We start from the raw sequence: 26,819 nt of genomic DNA on the forward strand, positions 1-26,819 counted from the left end.
GAGTAGCACCAGATGTGCAGTGAGACCCAGATTGGTCAGCGTGGGCCAAATGTTTGATTATAATCTGATTTCCATACACGAATATACTAAGATCATTCATGTGCTGCACCTGTTGATCAGAGCCTGGCTCGACTGTGGAATGTAATTAGGAATGTAATTTAGCCTAACCTTATTCACAGCTAATCCAATTTAAAGCATAAATATTGCATTCAGGAGTCAAGAGATTTAATGTCACATGCACCAATTTGTACAGTGAAATTTGTGGTAACCATACAGCCATACGAATAAAAAAGAACACAGCACATGATAGACTTTAACATAAACATCCCCACACAACGGAATCAAAGTTTCCCACTGTGAGGGAAGGCACCAAAGTTCAGTCATCCTCCTCTTTTTTGTAAGTTAAAAGACTCGCTAAAGTATGCACCAGATTGCACAATTTCAAGCTGAAAAATGCAAAAGCTCCATACCAATGGGAGGGGGACACCCCCCACCCACACCCCCTAGGTCGCTACGCTCCCTCGGGCTTGGTCTCTCGCAATTTCTCACTCCCAACTCTCACCGAATGTTGGCAGCCCTGTTTAGATTTAATTTACCATGAACTTGCTATATAATTCAAAACCTTACTCAAGAAAAGAATATATAATGTGTGGTTCTATGACATGCAAAAGTTTTGTCCTGCAACAAAACAATAAAAAAGGAACTCTGATTGCAGTGTAATAATCTTACCACGTATCTTAAGTCAAAATCCACACAAAAGGTTTTGGAGTGTATGCCTTTCATAAGTGTTGAAAATATTGGCTCCATCCCTTAAACAATCAGTGAATTTGGTGACTTAAAAGCAAAATTTAGTTCTCTCTCTCTTGCTGTCTCTCCCTCCATTCTAACTTCAACCTGAAGGCCTAAATGGAACCAGACGCTGGTGTCCCAGAGGAAGCAAAATTTTGTTCACAGCCAGAAAAGCAACCGCTAATGGGCCGGGGTCAGCGCAAAAACACCTCCCAGAACCAAAGTGCTAATGTAGGACTGCTGTTCATTTCAAACGTGATTTCACGCTTTTACTATTTGCTTGGACTGACCAGAAAAGCTGGACAATTCACACATAAACTGATGTGAATAGTAAGAATTTGTGCTGCATGTTTTAGTCCGTGGGATCAATGTAGAACTTGAATTATCGTGTTGCACAGCTTGCCATGAACTGGAGGGTATCAGAGTGGGGAGCCAAACACTACATTGTCACTGATTACTGGCTCTATTTCTTACTGCCGCTTTCGATCCTATCTACATTTTGGCCTTGATTTGTAATTAATGCAGTTTAGAGAAGCACTGGACCACATAAACATATGTTCTGAATATAAATGAAGCAAACTAAACATAAACAAAGGAAATAAGAGAGGCAAAGAAAGAGCATGCGAAAAGGCTGGTAGCAAATGGAAAAGGAAATCCAAAAACATTTTGGATCTCCAAAAAGAAGAAAAGGTCTTTAAAAGGGGAGGTGGGACCGATGAGAACCATTGCTTGCAATGGCAGTGATTATGGTTGAGTTACCAAATGAGTTCTTCCCGTCACTGTTGAACAAGGAAGACAATCCTGCTGTAATATCAGCAAAAGAAGATGCAGTTGGGATTCTGGTTGGAGGGGAGATACCTGAAAGGCTGGGTGTATTTAAAGTGAGTCCTTCACCTGATCCAGATGGGAAGAATCATAGCTGGCCTAGGGAAACAGCAGAGACCGGGGCATAGCTCAGAGCCGGAGCCCCACAGGTCGGAGGCGGTGCTCCGTGAGTCGACGGAGTCCGTGGCCTAAGGCGCCTGGGTTGGCGGAGTCTGCCTCTGGGGCCTGGAACAGCGCCACGGAGGCATCAGGAGGGGACCTGGCGGCGATAGTGTGGAGGTCGGAGCGGTGGTTGATGGGGGTGCCGACCGACGGACCACGTGGGAGTGAGGACGCCACCGCGGGGGGAGGAACAAAGGAGGATCCAGCGTGGGGGGACCAGCGGGAGGAGGGGAAGGGGGAGGTGAGAGAACAAAAGTGGACCTGGCACAGGATACTTTGTAACTTTGTTGCCGCACTTTATGGGGCGACTATTGCATACCAAGAGTATGCAAGAAAATAATTTCACTGTGACTTGTCACATGTGACAAAAAGATATTAGTAGATGGTTTATGCATGCAACCTATAATGTAGCTACCTCAATACCACTAACCATGCCTTAGTCATCTCAGTATAACTGTGATATCCTCCCCTTGCTCCTCCCTTGGTTCCAGTACGCCTGAAGACTAGATGCAGTCAGTACTGGGACGTGCTTCACATGTGCCTTTATTAAATGCTCAGTAAAGTTACAGTGTGTCAGACTTAACTTCTTTACATGGTGTCAGCTGGTTTAACGCGCGCCTCCTGTTTATCGGGTTTTATTTGCCCCTAGTTTTACTAGTGTTTAATTCCCTCTTTGCCATGGCATTCTCGTGCCGCAAGCCCTCTCCCCTTGTCTTTGACGCTGACATTGCGGAGCGATGGGCTACTTTCGTGATGGACTACAACCACTTCATCAACATCGTGCACCGAAATGATCCTGATGCGGTCAAAGCCTCGCTCCTGCTGAACCTTGCCGGTCCCGATGCCATGAAACAAGCTCGGACTTTCAACTATAATCCAGCGGTCCTGGATGACAACGACCAGGTCGTCGAGCCAGCGGATTTTGCCAACGACCCGGTATGTCTCTTACGCAAGTTTGCGGAGATTTGTGACTTGCCCTCCAACTGTATATTGGAGCGGGCTAGATTCTTTACAAGGAAACAGCAGCCTGATGAACCTGTTGAATGTTTTATCGCTGACCTGCGCTACCTTGCTCAGCGGTGCCGTTTCGAGAACATGTGTGATCAGCTCACTAGAGATATTTTGGTCACCGGCATGCTAGATCAGAAGTTACGAGCCGAGCTGCTGCGAAAACCGGATCTCACCCTGACTGAAGCTATGCATGCATGCATGCAGACTAGCTGAAGTGGTTGCCCCGCTACATGGGCAGAGGGGATCTGACAATCGGGCTATCAATCTGACTGGTGTTGCTATGCCCCGCCGCAAGCAAGACAACGTTCGCCCTGCACCGCGGCTGACTTATGCTGCTCGGGTCCCGCTTGTTAAAAAGTGCCCCAACTGTAATTATGTCCACTCTATGCAGTCGCAGTGTCCAGCTTTTGGTAAAGCTTGTAATTTCTGTAAGAAGATGAACCATTTCTCAGCTGCCTGTCGCTCCCGTGGGAACGTTCCACCAGCTCCCAGACAAGTTTTAAACAACCTGCAACAAGTTGATAACGAATTCGGTTCCCAGTCTTCTGTCGACACTGCCCTCGACTCTGAGCCCAGTATTTCCATGGGAGATGCCAGTGTTTATTCTCTCCTTCATAATCAATCTCGCCTCCCCGATCCTTCTGTACTAGTCACTGTCAACAACAAATCCTTCACTGCCAAGCTAGACACGGGGGCGAAGGTGAATGTTATGTCAACATCCCTGTTCAGGAATATTTGAAATAATGAGCTGTTAACTGCTGATCGCTCCACATTGCGTGCTTATGGGGGAGAGGAGCTAAAACCTGTGGGGAGGGCCACCTTCCACTGTGTGCTGAAGAAATCTTCGCGTGACCTGTCGTTCTTCATTCTTGACTGTGACTGTGTGACTCTGTTGAGCAATCAGGCGTGTCAGGATCTCGGGCTGGTGTCCTTTGACCGTACTGTCCACGAAGTGCGGGTGATGCTGAATCCACTTTCTGAATACCCTGACCTATTCGATGATGAACTGGGTAAGCTGCCCCTTGTGTACAAGATCGCAACTGACCCGTCGGTTGTACCAGTGGTCCGTGCTCCACACAGGGTGTCGTTTGCCATGAAGGGCAAGGTCGAAGCCATGCTTAAGAACATGGTTGACATGGGAGTGCTTGAAGCTGTCAGCGAACCCACCGAGTGGGTCTCCACCATGGTCGCCACCATGAAGAAGGGTAAGAGCGAGATACGGGTGTGCATCAACCCCAAATACTTAAATCTAGCTATAAGACGTCCTCATTATCCCATGAGGACTGTAGAAGATGTTGCCCCGCGGACATTTTTTCAATCGCCATGTTTTTTATTTCACGTGTACTTGCCTAGCCTCACAACGGGGGCCCAATGGCTCCACGGGTAAGTTTCCTATTTTACAAACGCTTCCATGGGTCCTCTCTTCAATTTATTAACTTTAACTTAATTTCTGCCGTCAATGGCCCAACTTTGAATGCGGCAGCCGCGCATGCAGTTTGGTGGAATATTGCGTTGGGGGAGCGGGCCCAACGGGTCCGCACTTGGTCTAGTGCCCTATCCCTGTTTCTGCCCTCTCCCCGTCTCTCTGCCCTCTCTTTCTACCCCCCCTCCCTCTCCCTCTCTAGCCGCCCCTACGTAGGAGGGGGCAATGCGTAAGTGGATAGTGCGGGGGATGGGGTAAAAGGAGCAAATGAATAATATATATATTATTACAAAGCGGGGTGGTTAGTGTGTGTGTGTGTGAGACACCGCAGGCCGACCCCCCCCCCCCCCGCCCCCCACAACTGCGCATTGAGGGGACGGGACCCAACGGGTCCCACTTGGTCTAGTATTTAACTAAAAACATAGGCTAACTGAGGGCAATGTGCAGTTAAATAAGTGTGTTTAACTCAACCATCTAGGTATTGACATGATCAAAGTTCCCACATGGCAGACAATACCTGCAACATCTGGCAACACATCCTGCCAGCCTCCTCAATGCTGGTTCATATGTACAGGCTATACATGAGTTCATAACCTGGAGGGACCTGTAAGTGGTTTGGACTGAAATGTATTACCAGAGAGCAATGGGGGCAGAATCAATTGCATTATTATTCATAAGGGAACTGGATAAGCATCACAAGGAAAAAATATGTCATGCAATAGGGAGAAGACAGCAGAGTGGGACTGGCTGGATCACTCTTATATAAAGTTGGCATGGGTGCAAATGGCCAATTTACTTCCTTCCAAGTTGTAAACATTCTGAGATCTTTGAAAGTAACCTTTGTTAGTTTTATTCGTATTTCTATGGGAGAGTTATATAATCGGTATCTTGCAATTGAAACACACACTATTATCTCTGCAGGGAGCAGTGACATTTCATCCATATTTAAATTAACATACCTGAAAATCTACTGTAATCTATTAATAAAATGGTAAGAATTATTCTGAGGATTCAAATATTCTTACCAAAATCCCATAATCCTGGCTAAAGGAATTAACTGCACATCACAGGATGTGTTATCCTAATATTAATACAAGACCACATATTTCACATTATAGAAAACACTCAGCAGGGAGCTGGGGTGGAAGATTGCAACCTTCACGTGGTCCGCCCTGTTTCGACGAATGCAATCAACCCAGCGTGCACAATCAAATAAGATCAAATAGAACAAGTTGTCCTACAACTTTAGACTGTGCACGTCATACACAAGAAGAAGAAGAAGTGGGGAGCTGTGTTGAAAGGTAGCCCAGGTAATTACTAGTCATGCAGACCTATTTCTTATTCATAACCACCCCCTCCCTCCCCGGTACTTTCCCCTGCAACCGCAGGAGATGCAATACCTGTCGCTTTACCTCCCTCCTCAACTCCATCCAAGGACCCAAATAGTCTTTCCAGGTGAGGCAGAGGTTCACCTGCACCTCCTCCAACCTCATTTACTGTATCCGCTGTTCCAGGTGTCAACTTCTCTACATCGGTGAGACCAAGCGCAGACTCGCCAATCATTTCACTGAACACCTCCGCTCAGTCCGTCTTAATCAACCTGATCTCCCGGTGGCCCAGCACTTCAACTCCCTATCCCATTCCTAATCTGATCTTTCTGTCCTGGGCCTCCTCCATTGTCAGAGTGAGTCCCAGTGCAAATTGGAGGAACAGCACCTCATATTTGGCTTGGGTAGTTTACATCCCAGCAATATGACCATTGACTTCACTAACTTCAGATAGCCCTTGCTTTCTCTCTCCATCCCCTTCCCTTTCCCAATTCTCCCACTTGTCTTACTGTCTCCGCCTACAATCTATCGTTGTCTGAAGGAGGGTCTCGACCCGAAACTTCGCCAATTCCTTCTCTCCAGAGATGCTGCCTCACCCGCTGAGTTACTCCAGCATTTTGTGTCCACCTTCTATTTCTTATTCATGATCCTTGGAAACACTTCCTTATCTGGAAAACTGGATGAGCATATCTGCTGGTGTATATATATATATATCAATGCTGACAATTAAACCAAATCACTCAGCATATCAGACAAAAACATTGCTTATTTGAATACTGACTGGCATGGATTGGTAAATCTGATTCCTTCTCTATTGATATAGCCATAACCTGCTGAGTGTTTCTAGTTGTTTTTTGTTTTATTTTAGCTTTTCAGCATCCACTAATATGAATAATTTTAGTAATATTCCAATGTTACTACAGTATCTAATAGACAATAGACAGTAGGTACAGGAGTAGGCCATTTGGCCCTTCGAGCCAGCACCGCCATTCAATGTGATCATGGCTGATCATCCCCAATCAGTACCCCGTTCTTGCCTTTTCCCCATATCCCCTGACTGTGCTATTTTTAAGAGCCCTATCTAGCTCTCTCTTGAAAGCATCCAGAGAACCTGCCTCCACCGCCCTCTGAGGCAGAGAATTCCACAGACTCACCACTCTCTGTGAGATTCCACACTCACAACTCTCTGTGAGATTCCACAGACTCATCACTCTCTGTGAGTCTGTGGAATAGTGGGTGATAAGCTGCAGTATTATAGTTGTATCACTCTCCAATATCTCCAATGTTACATCTCTGATTCCCTGTTTTTCACCAATATATCATGACTGTGGTTGACCTCTAAAACTTCAGCACAAATGTAAGCATGTCAATAATGTGGATGCTCATCTTGTGAAGAACACTTCAGCACTGTGATCACTCTAATCAATGGACTTTCAATGTCAACATGGCATTGTTTCTTTCATCAGAAGTTGACTCTAGTTTCTTTGTATTCTATTTCAGTGTAGAAGAATGAGGGGGGACCTCATTGAAACATACAGAATAGAGAAATGGAGTGGATGTGGAGAGGATGTTTCCACTAGTGGGAGAGTCTAAGAGTATGGGTCATAGCCTCAGAATTAAAGGACATTCCTTTAGGAAGGAGATGAGGAGGAATTTATTTAGTCAGAGGGTGGTGAATCTGTGGAATTCTTTGCCACAGAGGTCTGCGGAGGCCAAGTCAATAGATATTTTTAAGGCAGAGATCGATAGATTCCTGATTAGTATGGGTGTCAGGGGTAATGGGGAGAAGACAGGTGAATGGGGTTGGGAGGGAGAGATAGATCAGCCATGATTGAATGGTGGAGTAGATGTGATGGGCTGAATGGCTTAATTCTGCTCCTATCACTTATGACCTTATGTATCAAATTAATTGTGAAAATATTTCTTGCATTTCAACCGCGGTAATTTGAGTTTATTTGCAGGATTATTAAACACACTTACCTGCCTGGATTATGAAGTCCATGTGCAAATATCTCTGGTGGTTGATTGGTGCTATTAAAGTAAGGATTGCTTCTGGGTATAGAATATGGTGCATTGCAAGAATCTGTGTCTACATTGATTCGAAGCACAGACCCTGTAAAATCACTGAAAGGATTATATAGAAAATATCAGAATTAAAATAATTGACAACTGTCGATAAACAAGGGTGCCAATGAACAGCATCCACAATTTCAAATCTAAATACATCATGTGTTCAGTTAATTTTTCTTGTCACAGAACCTCAGCTAAATGAATGCACTAGAAACTACAGATGCTGGAGGCTGCAGCAAAAAAAAAAACTAAACTGCTGAATGGATGGAGGAAACTTTCATTGAATTTTGAGACCGTTTCCTTTGATTATTTCTTTTTTTTTAGATAACAGCAATGTGAAAACATATGAATGAAAGATTTTGAACGTATCTTCCTCATATGTGAGTATGCAAAAGACACCTACTGTAAGTACGGCATTTTTCCATTTTATATGGAAAACTGGAGATCTAGTTGGCTTGGACGTGTTTATCTACTTCCCATTGGTGAGAAATATAATTGTATTTAATTATTGTTGGGTCAAAACCTTTACTCTCTGATGATATAGTGGTGGTCTGTGGTAGATTCCTCAGGGTATTAACTTGGAACTTTTCCTGAGAGAAAGAATAAAGTGGGTGTGTTGGTGAGTGTTAATGATATCCTAAATATGTCCCAATTACAGTTAAGTGTTTGAATTAACATCAGTTCCCATGCAGTCAAGTGATAATTATACATATCTAGATTTCCCTGTGGTATAGTTACAGACTGTATGCTTTGCTACAAACTGTCCTTCCCCCTGTGCTGACTTGTTTACACAGGAACAATCAATTCTTCCTCCGCTGTTTTTGTGCTACCTCCAGCTCCACCTCCAGGTCCCTCAGATCGGCCGACTTGGGGCTGCTGAATATCCCGCGTTCTAGGCATTAGCTTAGGGGCGGCCGCGCCTTTGCGGTTGCAGCTCCTAGACTGTGGAACAGCATCCCCCTTCCCATCAGAACTGCCCCCTCCATCGACTCCTTTAAGTCCAGACTAAAAACTTATCTATACTCCCAAGCCTTTCTTGACGTCCACTGAGCGAGGGCTATATGTATATATGTATGTAGTTTGTTTGTTTATACTATTCTTATAACAAATGTAAAGCACTTTGGCCAACGAGAGTTGTTTTTTAAATGTGCTATATAAATAAATGTGACTTGCCTTGACATGACTAGCTGGAAAAGTTTCACTCCCTCACTGGGAGATATGAAACACATTGCATTTACACAATGTCTGATCACATTTTCAGGAGTATTGCAATGTGTTTCAAAATACTACTTTTGAAATGGACTTGCTGTTGATATCACAAGTTCATAAGTTATAGGAATAGAATTAGGCCATTCGGCCCATCGTGTCCACTCCGCCATTCAATCATGGCTGATCTTAGCCTCCTAATCCAATTTTCCTGCCTTCTCCCCATAACCCTTGGCACCCTTTCTAATCAAGAATTTGACTATTGCTGCCTTAAAAATATCCACTGACTTGACATCCACAGCAATGAGTTCCACAGATTAACAACGCACTGACTAAAGAAGTTCCTCCTCATCTCCTTTCTAAAAGAGCACCCTTTAATTCGGAGGTTATGACCTGGTCCTAGACTCTCCACCAGTGGAACTATCTTTTCCACATCCACTCAATTTATGCCTTTCATTATTCTGTACGTTTCAATGAGGTCCCCCCCCTCAACCTTCTAAACTCCAGCGAGTGGAGGCTGTCAAATGCTCATCCACTCATTCCTGGAATCATTCGTGTAAACCTCTGGATGCTCTCCAGAGCTAGCACGTCCTTCCTCAGATATGGGGCCCACATTTGCTCACAGAACTCCAAATGCAGCCTGACCAGCACCTTATAGAGCCTTAATATGTATTAAGAGCCAAATTATGTCGACCAGGGCCTCATGATAATGCACTAGTTTACAGTTCCCTAACCAGAATTCAATTTGATCTTGTGATCCAGCTGATCTTTAAACCTTGATATTTGGGAAATATCAGCTAATTGGCACACATATTTAACAATTGAATGATCACTGATAGCAATCCGATCCTTTCTAGGGTCTGGTTATACAACAGCTCAGGAGTTATCCCTTTGCTGTAACATTTGCCCTATAACATGTTAACAAAAAGGAGGTAAAATACGAGGTAGCTAATTGAACTAAATGAAGATGATCATGTTATGTGGATTATATTTAAGTGATACAATGTTATTGCATCCTCGTGACTCTTCGTGCTGTTCTTTGTCCATGAAGCAGCTGTCAAATTAATCTTACTCTCCTCTTTCCCCATCACTCATTTACTTCCAATACTGTTTCAATGTACTTCGTAAAAAACTTAGTGCATAATATTTTTTGTAATATTCCCTTTATTGCCCATTACTGAACATTTCTTATTTTCAGCAAATTAACTAACAAAAAAATTAATAAAAAAATAAAAGAGCACAAAAATAAGCGCTTTTGGAAACTTTATTATACTTTGGACATTACTAAATGCCACTGCACATGCATTATCCTGGACAATAAACATTACATCCATCATCTGAAGAAGGGTTTCGGCTCGAAACGTTGCCTATTTCCTTTGCTCTATAGATGCTGCTGCACCCGCTGAGTTTCTTTTTTGTGTACCTTACATCCATCATCAATGTGTTTACACAATATAACAATTCCTTAATCTATGAAAAGGTATGTTTTGTTAAGCAAGTTCTTACAAGTCAAAAATATTAGATGAAATGAAATGGAGTATTTAGGTACAATATTTCTACTGGTGGATGGTGGCATCCTATTTATAATAGTGAAAAATTGGTTTGCATTAAAAAAATACGTATCAAAGTAATCAAATTAGTATGAAAATTTGTAAATTGAATGTTCATAAATCAAGGAATATTTGCACTTTTAGAATTATGAAATACATTTTAGTTTATGATTATATTTTCTGCTTACCTTAACCCATCCATTTCTTCCATATCATCAAGAGTAATCATTCCATCTCCTAGGAAGATGAACAGGAAGCCATCTGGCCCAAACATCAGCTGTCCACCCAAATGTTTCCTGTGTAATTCTGCAACTTCAATCAATACCTTTGCTGTTCTTGTATCCACTTGATTTGCGTTTTTTCTGTGTAAATAAGTGATAATTATGTCGTTCCTTTGGAAAATGCAATACAAAGAAGTTTCAATTGTAAAGTGACTTTCATTACTTTTTATGCCCCAAAGAGCTCCACAAAGAAATGACTATTTGTTTGAAGCTAGTCCATCAAGATAGAGAAAGATAAGCAATAACAATGCTACACTATTTGATATTGTAGTTGATCTTGTACCTGACATTCACATTCCTGCTTGATGCCCATATATGTTAATTGCCTTGGTGTCCAATATTCTCAGTCAAGAAATTAAGGCTTTAAGGTGAGGGAGGAAAGATTTAATAGGAACCTGAGGGTCAACCTTTTTTTACACAAAGGGTGGTAGGTATATGGACCGAGTTGCAGAGGAGGCAGTTGAGGCAGGCCACAACATTGAAAAAGTATTTGGACAAGTACATGGATAGGATAGGTTTAGAAGGATATGGACCAAACACAGGGAGGTGGGGCTAGTGTGGATGGGGTATGTTGGTCAGCATGGGCAAGTTGGGCCAAAGGGAGTGTTTCCATGCTATATGATTCTATGACTGAACATCCATAGCTTTTCGGCATAGAGGGTAGCACAGTGGCACTGTAGTTAGCCCTAAAATTCACCATAACAGTACTCTATTCCTTCTTCTCAAGATTTCTAAAACTCTATGTAAACACCCTGCACCCTCCTCACAGTTCAATTTGTTACTTACCCCGGGTACAACACTTGGCTACCATGGCCTCGACATTTCAGAGCTGTCAAATGATGCACATTTAGATCACTAACTTCCTGCTGCAGGGTTGGGTACAGCTGAACATACGATGCTCATTTCCTTAATTTAAAATATGCTGCCTGATGGTCTGTCATTAAAGCCCTATGGTGGGGAGAGTGGGGATGGCAGAGGCAGTATGGCCCTGTTCTGTGATGGTGATGGGGGAGAACCATCAGGATTCGAGGCCCTGTTCCTTTAATTGGAGAGGGGAAAGGGAGTGATAAAAATCGAAATTGTGTGATGTTCCTTAAATCAACAGGAGGGGCGAGATTCATTGCACCGAGATCCGATAATGAGGTAAATGACAGGGAGGGGAGGAGGAAGGAGGGAAAAATATGGATCGAGTGAGAGGAAGATGTCATAACTGGTTGCGATTCCAGATTATAAATCAGTTGATAGGGACATTAAAACCTTGAGATCAAAATCGGTGTGGGGAGGAACATTGAATGAGGCGAGGGGGAATTGTGGCAGTTGAGGCACCGTGATGTGACAGTGGGCCTTAGCAAGTGCCCCGTACAGCACCACAAATCAAAGACCAGTTTGTCCCAGCTTTGCCCAATGAAATATACACCTGCAACTACTCAGACTGGCCTTGCACACTGCAGAGGAATTACGGCACCCTCTGCACCTACGCTATGGACTTGCTTAAAATATCTGAACTAATGCAAAGCAACTCAGACATGGTCATTATATCATTATACAAAATAATCAATTTTCAACTGAATAACTAAAATAGTTAGCCAATTGAAATTCCTGGGTCATTAATATGAATTCTAAAACAGCTATCCAGCCCTGTTAAAGGATGACTCGTACTATAAATAGTGGAAAAAATATTCTAGTCTGTTAATTACAAACTACTAAAATTTCCTCCCTGCAAATTAAACATTTTAAATGTTTACTGTGACTTTGCCCTATTCTCCTCCTCAAAGCATTCTGAAAACAAAAACTTTTTTATTTATTTAGAGAACTGGTGATATATCAGGGAAAATTAATCTGAAGATTTACTGAGCTGCAATGGCAAGTTACTCTTGGCCGCCTAGCAGCTAATGTTAATCAAACGGTTTACTGATTGTCAGATCCAGTTTCACAGGGACAGGCTCTGAAACTATTCATAAAATCAACAGAAAACAATCGAAATAAATCATTGATAATTCTTTGAACAATGTGATGTTTATGACGTTATAAAGCCTAAGTTTTGTTTGAAGTTATTCAATGATTAATACGAATTATAGCTTGGAGCAAAGTAAATGTGCTACCTGGATACAGTGTATTCGACTACTCTAAGAATGTGGTCATGTGGTCCAATTGCCCATCTCTCTTGGTTGGTGGTATAGGACACATAGAGCTTTCCATTTTTCTTGTATTTAGGATGGAATGCAAGGCTTAACAGTCCTCTTTCATCTCCACCCTGTGGATAAATTTAAAAAAAAGAAAGCATTGTAATGTTAAATATATTCTCCATTTTGTGTCATCTGGAACCCAGTGGAGAGAATCTTTTGCTGATGTGGAAAATTTCCTTATAAATTCTTTTCTTTAAATCACTGAACAACAGACAAAGAGACCATAAAATATTTCACTTTAAATAACTCTCCGAGTTAGAACCAGACATTTGTCACAATTGACTTCAAAACACATTGCGCATAAAAACATCTTACAGCACCATTATGAAGTGATTTGTGTGTGTAATCTCTAGATCTCCATGAAGCAATTCTAAATGCTACGAAGAATTCTTTGTTTAGCTATTAACTTGCTTATACTCTAAGCAAGACAAATGAGTCCAACACTAGCAGCATTTTTTCTTGCTGTTGATATTCTTAAAGCGTCTAATACCACAGGGTGAGCTGTGAACTCCTTGCCTTGGCACCGCACTCCAAAAACAATTAAATAGATTGTCTAGTATATGAACTTTTCTTTACCCTGGAGGCAGCTACATCAATTGTCACATCTCTGGTGGTCTGTTTCTCCTTTGTCTAGAGTAATTAATTGCCCGTTTTCACGAGTGGCTGTGCTTTTGACAATGGAACTATGCGAGGAATGTAAATGTTTTGAATATTACTTATGATATTAATTATTATATTTTCACACTGTTCTTTAAACACTCAGTTATTTTATTTCAAAATATCCATCATTAACCGAAGAGAAGCATATCTCAAAGTTTGAGCATCTATAGGCATTTTAGGTATTGGCCATTGTGAGAAGCATCAGTTGTTATTAATGTGCAAATATGGTACGATGAGATGACAGAATAAACGTTACAATTTGACAATCCTTACAAGTCAAGATGTTTTGATTGCAACACACAAAGGGAAATGCTGATACCAATAGATCCAACTACTCCAAAAAAACAGTAGAAGAAACTTAACTTACAATATGTCAGTAGAAATAAATCTTAATGTGGCCGTGCATGCAAGTCTGAAATTGCCTTTTAGTGAATGGAATGAATGGCTACATGACAATTGCTGTTTTTATTTCCTTGCAAGGAAAGAGAGACCCAGATATGATTTTTTGGCCAGATGGAGTATGTTGAAAAAATGAATATAAAAAAAAAGTAAAAAGCCATAGATGTGACAACATTTATGATACAAATGGCAAATTGTGAATTAATTGAAATACAAATATGCAAAAACAGCTGTCAGATCAAAACATCGTTCGAAAAAAAAGTCAGGAATGATAGGTGATAGGGAAACAAGTAAATTTTGAACAGAATGAAAATCATAATGGAAAATAGCTTGAGTGTTCCCTTCATTAAAATATTGTTATGAAACACTCCCAGGAATGAGAACTAAGTGGCATGGCAGCCTGATCGTTAGTTATTTGCATAGGAGGCAGTGGGCAAACATGTCTGACACCTATTGCTGCCCTTTCCTACAAATATTGGAATAGTAGTAATTAGATCAAGTACTTGTGCCCCAATGAAAGAGAATGTCCATGAATATCCAATTCTTCAACAGTAGTGGAACTCCCCACTGTTACAAGGAACAGGTTCAAGGATCTGACTGGTAGAACAGAAAAAAGGCACACTCGTCCTTTAAGTTACAAATCAGTTTTATTGGCATGAGAAAGAACAAAAACAATACTTATCTCGGTATGCACGGGGTCCGTTTTACAGCAGCATGTCCCCCTCTCTCTCGGCCTCTGTCCACAGCGCTGATCGCAATCCAGCCCGTCGGTGAACCCCTCTTATCAAGAATTACCTTATAGCTTACCCTTATGGACTACCTTATAGCTTACCCTTATGGACTACCTTTATACAGGCACAAATCTGTTATTGAAATGACCGCCGGTAAGTCCAGGCCAATAGCGCTGCTTCCAAATTCAAACTCCAACCAATGGCAGGGGACTGCATCTGAGCAACCCCCCCCCCCCCCCTTTGGAAACAAAGCACTATCAGCCGCTGACCTGGCGTGCAAGGTAATACACACAGCGCTATCAGCTGCAGACTGGCCGCCTAAAGCAATACACATAGTGCTACAGACTTGGCGTGCAAAGGTAATACGCACAGTGCTATTATTCTAAACATAGCGCTACCGGCCACAGCACTATGGGCTTTAAACATAGCGCTCTGGGTCGCAGACTGTTCGGGCAAAATTCTCGTATAACACCCAGAGATGAGTGCAATGGCAGACTTGTAATACTTACATTCACCTTCAGTTTGGCATGCTCAGCAGATAATCCATCAGCCTCCTCCTGAAGACACACCATGGCAAAAGCCAATCTTCATCCAAATCAATTCACTCCATGCAAAATCAAGAAGCAGTGAAGGTGGAAATGCAATGGACATCAGCGGCATCCCAGAGGACATCTACTCCAGGATCTGCCACGGGTTTAACTAGATTGCGGCTACAACGTTGACAATGAGGAAAAAAAGCCCAGATATGTCCTATTCACCAATGTCAAGGCACATCCAATCAAAATCTACCCTCTAGTAGTTACTCATTAGTAAAGTAATAAATTATGTTGTTGCTGGTGTTATCAAATGCCAATACCTTGGATCCAATAATCTGGAATCAATCCGCAGCTCAGATAACTTTGGTGAAGAAAATAGAGTTAACATCTCAGGTTAACGATTATTCACAAGTCCGGAGTTAACTTTGTTTCTCTCCACAGACTCCATTCGATCTCCCAAACATTTTCAACAAGTTCTGCTTTTGTTCATGCTCCAGCAGCCACTGTTTTTTTTTTGCTTTTCGATCTATGCAACAGATGCTCAGTTTAGTTTTCAAAAGGACCACTTGGGCCCAAATCTCATTATAGTCTTGGTCTTCACGTGGATAAAGGAGCTAAGTTCGAGAGGCAAGTGAGAACAAATGCACTCTCTTTAAGGTTGTACTGACTGTGCTTGCTTTCCAAAGTTCCAATTACAGGAAAGTCAAAGATATTCAAGAAAAAACCCTCCATCAGCTGAAGTGAAAATATAACAGGAGGAGGGATGTGATCTTTAGATGCCAATCATCCCAGTAAGTGAAAAAACATTGTGGTCAGTATTGCTTAGAATTGTGGTAAGTGTTCCTCAGGAATTTACCCTAGGTACAAACATGATTAACTATTTCATCAAGGACAATTCCTCCAGCATTATTTCAAAAGTGGGGATGTTTGCTGATGATTCCCTTCATATCTCTTCACATAACATTCACAATGGCTACACAATATTTAGCTATTGGAAGAATAACATTTGCACCACATAAGCACAAGGTAATGACCACATTCAACAAGAAATTCATTGACATCCAACAGCATAATTGCTGTTGAATCTCACATCAGCAATATCCAGCAATCACCACTATCCAAGAACGCAACTACGCTCGATAAATCCTAAGCCTACAAAAGCAGGAGTCATTGATTGGATTTCTTATAGCAAATGATTCACCTTCTAATTTCCAAAGTCTTTCCAATCTATCTATCTATCTATCTATCTATCTATCTATCTATCTATCTATCTATCTATCTATCACACTCATCTTGTGCTCTTCCAGTTTGCGCGATTTTTCTATTTGCGTGAAAACGGTACGCGATAGTGCTACGATTTTTTGCCCGCTCACTCACGTTCTCCTGTGCTGCGCGTGCACCAAGTTTAGTTCAGATCAGTAGTATGTTGTAAAAGTTAGCATGGTTTAAAAATCGTAAAAAACGCTTGTGCGCAGATCGTTTTCCTCTCCTGCCAGTCAGCGCCGCGCAGATTGGTCGCTTCTCCTGTTACTCCCCCGGACGGTCTGCCCCTTCCTGCGCCATCACGTCTTTACTGGAGCTGAGGATGGCCGGCGGTGTTTCCCCAACCGGAAACAATTTTCGGAGGGACCGGAAGCAGCCTGAAGTCGCCGATGTCGCCAAAAGGAAAGTAGAGAGTCTGATCCCGGCGGAGCAGAGCGTCCATCCAGCACCCGCTGTGAGTCCCAAACGCAGCACCGTGTAATGCCCCGCAGCTCCAGCTCCTTCCCTTCTGGTCCCCCTCGCTGGGTCCTGCCCCCCTCCCCCATGGCTCTTCCCCCATCTTTTCTGTAAGCTCCCCCCCCCCCCCCCCCCCCGCCCACACGCTGGCTATGCCGTAGCTGCTGGTGCTTCCGGGCCGAGCCGAGGCCTGGCTCTGAGGGCGCCGACGGCTGATGTACCTCCAGGGCACGCAAGAAGGGAGAGGAGCGGCAACCTCGAGATCCTGGGGAGGGAGAGTGGGGGAAGAGAGGGGATCGAGGGAGAGGAGGGGAGTAGGGAAGGGAGAGGATTTATGGAGGGAGGGAAGGAGTGACTGAGGGAAGGGGAAAGGAGAGGTGAGGGAGGGATGAGAGGGAAAAGAAGAGGGAGGAGGTGAGAAGGGAGCGGTGGGGGAATAGAGGAAGAGAAGGAGGGGGAAGTAGAGGTGGGGGAGGTAGGGAGTGGGGAATAGAGAGGAGGGCAGTGGGGGAGGTGAGGAGGGATAGGGGGAGGTTAGGAGTGGGGGAGGTGGGGATAGAGAGAGATAGGAGGGAGGTAGGGAGAGGAGAGGAGTTATGGATGGAGGGAGTGACTGAAGATAGGGGAAAGGGGAGGGAGAGAGGTGAGGGAGGGATTTGGGGAGGGGAGGAAGAGAGGGGAAAGAAGAGTGAGGGTGAAGAGGACGGGGACAGAGTGCTAGGGATGAGGGGAAATGAGCTGTGCCTGTGCAGTTGGGGGCTATGGGTGAGTGGTGGAATATTGCGTTGGTGGACCAAGCCTCCTGTGTGACAGGGACCCAACGGGTCCCACTTAGTTTAGTATTATTTAATACCTTCAATTTGCATAATTAAGTGCAGCTACAATAGTCAAGAAGCTTTGAACTTTTTAGGACAGCATTCTGCTTAGTTCACACCTACCAACAGGTCATATTCATAGAAACATAGAAATTAGGTGCAGGAGTAGGCCATATGGCCCTTCGAGCCTGCACCGCCATTCAATATGATCATGGCTGATCATCCAACTCAGTATCCCGTACCTGCCTTCTCTCCATACCCTCTGATCCCCTTAGCCACAAGGGCCACATCTAACTCCCTCTTAAATATAGCCAATTAACTGGCCTCAACTACCCTCTGTGGCAGAGAGTTCCAGAGATTCACCAATCTCTGTGTGAAAAAAGTTTTTCTCATCTCAGTTTTAAAGGATATCCCCCTTATCCTTAAGCTGTGACCCCTTGTCCTGGACTTCCCCAACATCGGGAACAATCTTCCTGCATCTAGCCTGTCCAACCCCTTAAGGATTTTGTAAGTTTCTATAAGATCCCCTCTCAATCTCCTAAATTCTAGAGAGTATAAACCAAGTCTATCCAGTCTTTCTTCATAAGACAGTCCTGACATCCCAGGAATCAGTCTGGTGAACCTTCTCTGCACTCCCTCTATGGCAATAATGTCCTTCCTCAGATTTGGAGACCAAAACTGTACGCAATACTCCAGGTGTGGTCTCACCAAGACCCTGTACAACTGCAGTAGAACCTCCCTGCTCCTATACTCAAATCCTTTTGCTATGAAAGCTAACATACCATTCGCTTTCTTCACTGCCTGCTGCACCTGCATGCCTACTTTCAATGACTGGTGTACCATGACACCCAGGTCTCGCTGCATCTCCCCTTTTCCTAATCGGCCACCATTTAGATAATAGTCTGCTTTCCTGTTTTTGCCACCAAAATGGATAACCTCACATTTATCCACATTATACTGCATCTGCCAAACATTTGCCCACTCACCCAGCCTATCCAAGTCACCTTGCAGTCTCCTAGCATCCTCCTCACAGCTAACACTGCCCCCCAGCATAGTGTCATCCGCAAACTTGGAGATGTTGCATTCAATTCCCTCGTCCAAATCATTAATATATATCGTAAATAGCTGGGGTCCCAGCACTGAGCCTTGCGGTACCCCACTAGTCACTGCCCGCCATTGTGAAAAGGACCCGTTTACTCCTACTCTTTGCTTCCTGTTTGCCAGCCAGTTCTCTATCCACATTAATACTGAACCCCCAATGCCGTGTGCTTTAAGTTTGTATACTAATCTCTTATGTGGGACCTTGTCGAAAGCCTTCTGGAAGTCCAGATACACCACATCCACTGGTTCTCCCCTATCCACACTACTAGTTACATCCTCGAAAAATTCTATAAGATTCGTCAGACATGATTTACCTTTCGTAAATCCATGCTGACTTTGTCCAATGATTTCACCACTTTCCAAATGTGCTGCTATCCCATCTTTAATAACTGACTCTAGCAGTTTCCCCACTACCGATGTTAGACTAACTGGCCTGTAATTCCCTGTTTTCTCTCTCCCTCCCTTCTTAAAAAGTGGGGTTACGTTTGCTACCCGCCAATCCTCAGGAACTACTCCAGAATCTAAAGAGTTTTGAAAGATTATTACTAATGCATCCACTATTTCTCTGGGATGCAGCCTATGTGGCCCTGGGGATTTATCGGCCTTTAATCCATTCAATTTACCCAACACCACTTCCCGACTAACCTGGATTTCACTCAATTCCTCCAACTCCTTTGACCCGCGGTTCCCTGCTATTTCCGGCAGATTATTTATGTCTTCCTTAGTGAAGACGGAACCAAAGTAGTTATTCAATTGGTCCGCCATATCCTTGTTACCCATGATCAACTCACCTGTTTCTGACTGCAAGGGACCTACATTTGTTTTAACTAATCTCTTTCTTTTCACATATCTATAAAAACTTTTGCAGTCAGTTTTTATGTTCCCTGCCAGTTTTCTTTCATAATCTATTTTTCCTTTCCTAATTAAGCCCTTTGTCCTCCTCTGCTGGTCTCTGAATTTCTCCCAGTCCTCTGGTATGCTGCTTTTTCTGGCTAATTTGTACGCATCATCCTTCGCTTTGATACTATCCCTGATTTCCCTTGTTATCCACGGATGCACTACCTTCCCTGATTTATTCTTTTGCCAAACTGGGATGAACAATTTTTGTAGTACATCCATGCAGTCTTTAAATGTCTTCCATTGCATATCCACCGTCAACCCTTTTAGAATTAATTGCCAGTCAATCTTGGCCAATTCACGTCTCATACCCTCAAAGTTACCTTTCTTTAAGTTCAGAACCATTGTTTCTGAATTAACAATGTCACTCTCCATCCTAATGAAGAACTCAACCATATTATGGTCACTCTTGCCCAAGGGGGCACGTACAACAAGACTGCTAACTAACCCTTCCTCATTACTCAATACCCAGTCTAAAATAGCCTGCTCTCTCGTTGGTTCCTCTACATGTTGATTTAGATAACTATCCCGCATACATTCCAAGAAATCCTCTTCCTCAGCACCCCTGCCAATTTGATTCACCCAATCTATATGTAGATTGAAGTCACCCATTATAACTGTTTTACCTTTGTCGCTCGCATTTCTAATTTCCTGTTTGATACCATCTCCAACTTCACTACTACTGTTAGGTGGCCTGAACACAACACCCACCAGCGTTTTCTGCCCCTTAGTGTTTCGCAGCTCTACCCATACCGATTCCACATCCTCCAAACTAATGTCCTTCCTTTCCATTGCGTTAATCTCCTCTCTAACCAGCAACGCTACCCCACCTCCTTTTCCTCTCTCTATCCCTCCTGAATATTGAATATCCCTGGATGTTCAGCTCCCAGCCTTGGTCACCCTGGAGCCATGTCTCCGTAATCCCGACTATATCATAATCATTAATAGCTATCTGCACGTTCAACTCATCCACCTTATTACGAATACTCCTTGCATTGAGACACAAAGTCTTCAGGCTTGTTTTTACAACGCTCTTACCCCTTATACAATTATGTTGAAAAGTAGACCTTTTTGATTTTTGCCCTGGTTTTGTCTGCCTGCCACTTTTACTTTTCACCTTGCTACCTATTGCTTCTACCCTCATTTTACACCCTCCTGCCTCTCTGCTCTTGTACCCATCCCCCTGCCACATTAGTTTAAATCCTCCCCGACAGCACTAGCAAACACTCCCCCAAGGACATTGGTTCCATTCCAGCCCAGGTGCAGACCTCGCTGACTTGGAAATGTCGCTGAATATCATAGCCATATCAATATCCTGGAACTCTCTACACAAATGAAGTTCCTGACGGATAAATAAAGTTCATTGAATTGAATTAAATACCAATCAGAACTGCGACAATTCAACGTGCCACTTTTACATTACATAGACATAAAGCTGTACAGCAGAGAACAGGCATTGTCTATGCTAACATGATGCCAGTTTAAATTAATCTTCTCTGCCTGCACGAGACCTATTTTCTTCCACTCCCGTCACAACTGGCAGTGGAGCAATAGGGCGACACGGTGGGCAAGAGTTGTTGCCTTATAGCGATTACAGCGCCAGAGACCCGGGTTTGATCCTGGCTACGGGTAGTTTGTCAGTACGGAGTTTGTACGTTCTCCCCGCGACTGCGTGGGTTTTCTCCGAGATCTTCGGTTTCCTCCCACACTCCAATGACATACAATTTGTAAGTTAATTGGCTTGGTACAAGTGTAAAATTATCCCTCGTGTGTGTAGGGTAGTGTTAATGTGCGGGGATCGCTGGTCGGTGCGGACTTGATGGGCTGAAGGGCCCGTTTCAGCGCTATGTTTCTCAACTAAACTGCCAGCCGTTTTCTGGCACTCACTACAATTTGTGTAAACAAACTAGCCTCACACATATTCTTAAACTCTTATACACAACAGTCCAATAGATGAAGGCGAGCATAACATATGCTGACTTTACCACATTCATCCACCTTACTTACCTCTCTAATATGCCTTCTTTACCACTCTTCTCAGGAGCAATTAGAGATGGCCAGTAATTGTTGGCTTCATAAAGAATAGAAACACATAAGCATAAATCTTTAATATATTAAAATGAATATTGATAGAACTTTCATTTCACATCTCTGGTGTGATTTCATTTTTTTCATCTTAGCTGTTATAAATAGACTATCATTCATTTGTTGGGTACAGAGAAAAACAATCTACATTTGGTTTCCACATAGGACATTCATCACAATACCATGAAAAAACAACTCATGTCCTTCACAGTAGTGAAAGAACAGTTTTGAAAAGTTTTCAATCATGCGTCATTTTAAATTAACCATTAGATGAAGAGATGAAATTTGATCTCACTTGTCATTCAAGATGTGTAAGCAGAAACATGAGTGGTAATGGAAAAAAACTTTTAAAAGGATATTTATATTATGATATTGCTGGAGGTGCACTAGTCATAACATTATTTTCGACCTAGGTGTGGTAATTGAGGATAATGTAAAGCCTATCAGTATTATTTATCAAACAGCAAACATACAATTACATGAATTCAAAAGATATAACTCACAAACATAACAGAACAGCCAACAATCACAATTCTCTTCACTAAGAGTGCTGTGCTTCCAAACTAGGTCATTCTCAGAAAATACAGTAGCTCCCTACCTCCTCAATCTTCATGCCTTTCATAAAATTGCTCTGCTCTGGGATATTTCAACAGGAGGCTTAATAGTTGTTAACCAAATATACTATTGATCCTTTTTTTAAAAAAGTTTCACATACATTGTGATTATCTTTCATGATACTTTTTTGACCCCATTACTCATACTATCACTTCCAGACATTTGTCCAGAAATTATGGGTCACAGACTATATCAAGAATCCCTTTACAATTTTCCACGTACTGCGGCATGCAAACTACTCATAAGCACGACAAAATATGTTATTGATTTCTCAATGGCCAAACACCAATCATGTACTACATTTTCAACGGCTGATCAACATATTATGAAGTGTACTTACTCTCTTTGGCTGAGAGCAAATGCCATAACACACCTTTATCGGCCTGGTTTAGTTTAGTAAAAATATTCTTGCCCTGGGACCTGACCACAGGGTTGTGCCACGTGTCAATTAGCATAATATTAACATGGAGGACACATTCATGAGAGTATTTAAGATAATTTTCAAGATCATATGGTGGGGCACAAACCTGGGAATTGGTTATCTGAATCTAGAAATATATAATCTGCAAATTCCACACATCCTGGACCTTCCTCTGTGGCCTTGCTTAATTTTTTTCACTGTATTTGTTTCCAATTTCCTCTTCAAGGGACAAAAAGGAACCTGCCTCCACCACATTTTCAAGCAGTGCATCGCAGATTTGCAACCATATTTTGGGCAATAGAGATTTTGCTAATTTCACCATTAATTCTTTCCGCTTTAGTTATGTCAATGACCTGCAGCTCTGACCAAAAGGAACAACCACCTAATGTTCACTCTGTCCAGAGCAAGAATTTCATTGTCCTATCAGGGACACATGACAATAAACTCTCTTGAATCTTGAATCCTGAATCTTGGCCTCTTGTCATGATCTATCATCCAAATCTCAAGCAGTCACTGCAGAAATTTGTCTGCCTACCCATCTATAGCTGGTTCATTAATAAACTTCTACCCATCATAACAGCAGACGTGGGGATCTTTGCTGACGATTGTACAATGATTAATTCAGTTTGCAATTCCTGAGCAAATAAAGCAACTCATGACTACTACATTTGGAACATTCAGATGGAGGCTGTTAAGTGACAAGTAATATTACACACCACAAATGAACACAAACAATTTCATTGTTCCGTTTCAGAACATCCGACAATACCTTGACTCTGATCTTGACTGCCTGAACCTTCAGTGTTAAACAGCAGCTCAGGCTTGCAACTTCCAACCAACTGGTCAATCTTCATGGTGTGTTGCATTAAGTATCGCCAAGGGGATGCCTGTCACCCTGGCCTTTTCCTTTCTCTCTTCTACCTTCAGGGAGAAGACGTAGGAGCTTGAAAGCTGGGATGTCCAGAAATAAGAACATTTTGTTCCCTATTGTTATCCACCTCCTGAACCAATCGCATCTTTCACACCCCATTCCTAGAGGTATTTAATTTTTATATTACTTTGGGAGTTCAAATGTAAGGGGAAACTATACAGTTAATATAATAAGCTTAAAAACAAAGACATGCAGAGGGAACTTGGGGTCCACGGCTATAATTCACTGACAGTGGCATAAAGTAGATAGAGTAGTAAAGAAGGTGTAATGAGAACCTCCCTCATTAGTTGAAGCATTGAGTATGTCAGGAAGTCATGTTGTAGTTTTGGAAAACTTGTGCAGAATTGTGTACAGTTCTGGTTGCCCCATTATAGCAAGGGTTTCAGCCCGAAACGTTGCCTATTTCCTTCGCTCCATAGATGCTGCTGCTACCAGCTGAGTTTCTCCAGTATTTTTGTCTACAGCAAATTATGATGCTGCTTTATTCACAAATAAGCCACGATGATTTATTATATGGTTCCAAATCGGTCATTCTTTTGCTGCTGGACGGATGCATTTGTATGTCTATGACATTATTAAAATTATGCAGCTCTGCTTAATCTCCTACTATTTACCATTCTCCACAAGTTACCAAATTTCCCTGAAGAATTAAATGATGATGGAAGCACAAAATAACATTTATTATTGGAGAGTTCTGACTGGCCAGAGTATTGAAGAAAGTCTAACAGTGGCAAAAAAAAGACATTAGCACTACTTGTCATTAAAATTTAAAAAAAAGTTGAATTTCATTTTCATAAATGCAAAGTGATTTATTTTTTATTTTTAAAAAATGTTTTGATTTCTTGATCATTTAATTATAAAATATGATCATAATTGGAGGTAATTATAATTCTTCACATTCAATCCCCACATTCACTCTCACCATGCCCGGACTTTCATTTGTCTATTTCTGCTCATCTGACCAATCTGTTTCTCTCATGATGACAAATCTATACTTTTATTACATTTTGATAATGCCTGCTAATTGCTCTCAAAACAATATATCAATATCATTTTCTGAATTAATTTAGAGTTCACTATGGTAAGAATTATTTAAAAAACTTAAAAGTCAACTGAAAAGGAAACATTTATTCAGGGAGTTTGCAATAGTTCTTAGGTGTGGTGTACACAGTGCATATACCCTGCTAGGTTATACATTAACCAGGTGCTTCATGCATTGAACATCATTATTTGCATTATGATTAGAATGGAGTCAGATTTATAGATGATTATTTAGATCTCTATTATATCATTAAACTGCAGAAAATTGTTCAAAACTCAAGTTGCTGAAATTGTAGTGTGCTTACACAGTCTGTCAATATTTGTAAATCAGAAGATCTAAAGCAAAGAGAGATCCTGGAAACTCTCAGATCTATGAAAGAGAAGCAAGTGGCTGCAACATATGGTGAACTCAGCTCAGTCCATCACAGGTACAGCTCTCCCTTACCTTACAGGCAGCGCCCTCTTCTCACGGATATATTTGGGCAAGAGGTTCAGAAGCCTGAAGTCCCACACCAGCAGGTTCAGGAATAACTACTTTCCTACAACCATCATGTTCTTGAAACAAATAGCAGAACCCTAATGGGCCTGTCTTACTTAGGCGATTTTTTTGGCGACTGTCATAGTCGTAACAGATCGCTGAAAAACTGGCGACTGGACCCCCCCTACCACAATGTCTATGACAATGTCTACAACAATCTACCTCCTAGTCGATGTCAAGCTACGGCAAGCTACCGACAACCGGCGACCCATAGGACGTTCACCTACAACAACCTACGTCCCACCCACGACAAGCTATGACAAGGCAAGGCAATTCAGTCGTCGGTACCTGTCGCCGGTTGACGTAGGTAGTCGCCAATGGAATTCACCGGTCAGCACCGGTGACAACCTTCGTCATCCTGTCGCCAACCTACATCATCCTGGTGATAGCACCTACATCAGTCTACCATCGTTGGCGTCAAGCCCACAGGCTACGACTGTCGCCGAAAAGTTTTGAACATTTCAAAATCCAGCGGCGACCAGAAAAAAGGTACGACTCTTTGGGCGACTGAGGAGACCATACAGCGACACCCCGGCGACCATGCGGCAACAGTCTAGTCGCCTGTAGTCGCCTAAGCGGTACAGGGGCATTACCCTACCCCGACATTGGAACTCTATGGATCACATCTTGCACTAGCATGGACTTGATATTTTTCCTCCAATTTAGCTTTGCTTTTTATTTGCAGTCTTTGTTCATTTTGTTAAAAATATTTTAATGTGTAATTTATGTGTAGTTTGTTTTTATTTGTTTGTCTGAGTTTATGTGCAAGTGATGCTGCTGCACACAAGATTTTTTGTTGCACCTGTACCTTACTGTACTTGTGCGTATTTAGTTTAGTTGAGTTTACAGGTACAGTTTCGTATCCTGCACACTAGGGACAATTTACAGAAGTCAATTAAACTACAAGCCTGCACGTCTTTGGAATGTGGGAGGTAACTGGAGCACCTGTAGAAAACTCACGTGATCAAAAGAACATACAAACTCCACACAGACAGCCACCAAGATCAGGATCGAACCCGGGTGGGTCCCTGGCGCTGTAAGGCAGCAGCTCTACCGTTGTGCCTCGGTATCACTATGACAATAAACTCAATTCGATGAAACAGGGTTAATGTTTCAGGTTAAAGTCCTTTCGTCAGAACTAGGAGATTAAAAGTTAATTCTAAGTTGCAATAATCACCAGAGGCGATTTACACCAAACACAATGTACTGGAGGAACTCAGAGGGAATAGGCAGCATCTGTGGAAGGAATAGATACGTGTTGTTTTGTGTCATGACAATTCTTCAGACTAATTGTTGTAGCTCTAGCTTTTGTCTATTCATCTGCCAATGAAACTCCCCTCACCTGTATCTACCTATGACTGCGAAGATTTGTTCAACATCCACCTCTTTTCCAGCTTTCTCCCTCCCACTTCAATGTCTGAAGAAGCATCACAACCCCAATCATAGATACAGAGACAATAGGTGCAGGAGTAGGCCATTTAGCCCTTTGAGCCAGCACT

General features: G+C 42.5%; 1 protein-coding gene across 4 annotated transcripts in view; it reads right to left on the reverse strand.

The window, feature by feature from the left end:
- Positions 1-26,819, reverse strand: part of LOC116971164 (hedgehog interacting protein) — a 138,794-nt gene that overhangs the window by 58,925 nt on the left and 53,050 nt on the right. For all 4 annotated transcript variants that reach the window (XM_033018138.1, XM_033018131.1, XM_033018124.1 and 1 more), the window contains exons 5-7: positions 12,748-12,899; positions 10,553-10,726; positions 7,519-7,662 (exon numbers count right to left, since the gene is read on the reverse strand). In XM_033018138.1, coding sequence (XP_032874029.1) covers positions 7,519-7,662; positions 10,553-10,726; positions 12,748-12,899 — 470 coding nt within the window. The remainder of the gene's footprint in view (positions 1-7,518; positions 7,663-10,552; positions 10,727-12,747; positions 12,900-26,819) is intronic.

Source organism: Amblyraja radiata, chromosome 1 (assembly GCF_010909765.2).
Source record: "Amblyraja radiata isolate CabotCenter1 chromosome 1, sAmbRad1.1.pri, whole genome shotgun sequence".
Classification (NCBI taxonomy): Eukaryota; Metazoa; Chordata; class Chondrichthyes; order Rajiformes; family Rajidae; genus Amblyraja; species Amblyraja radiata.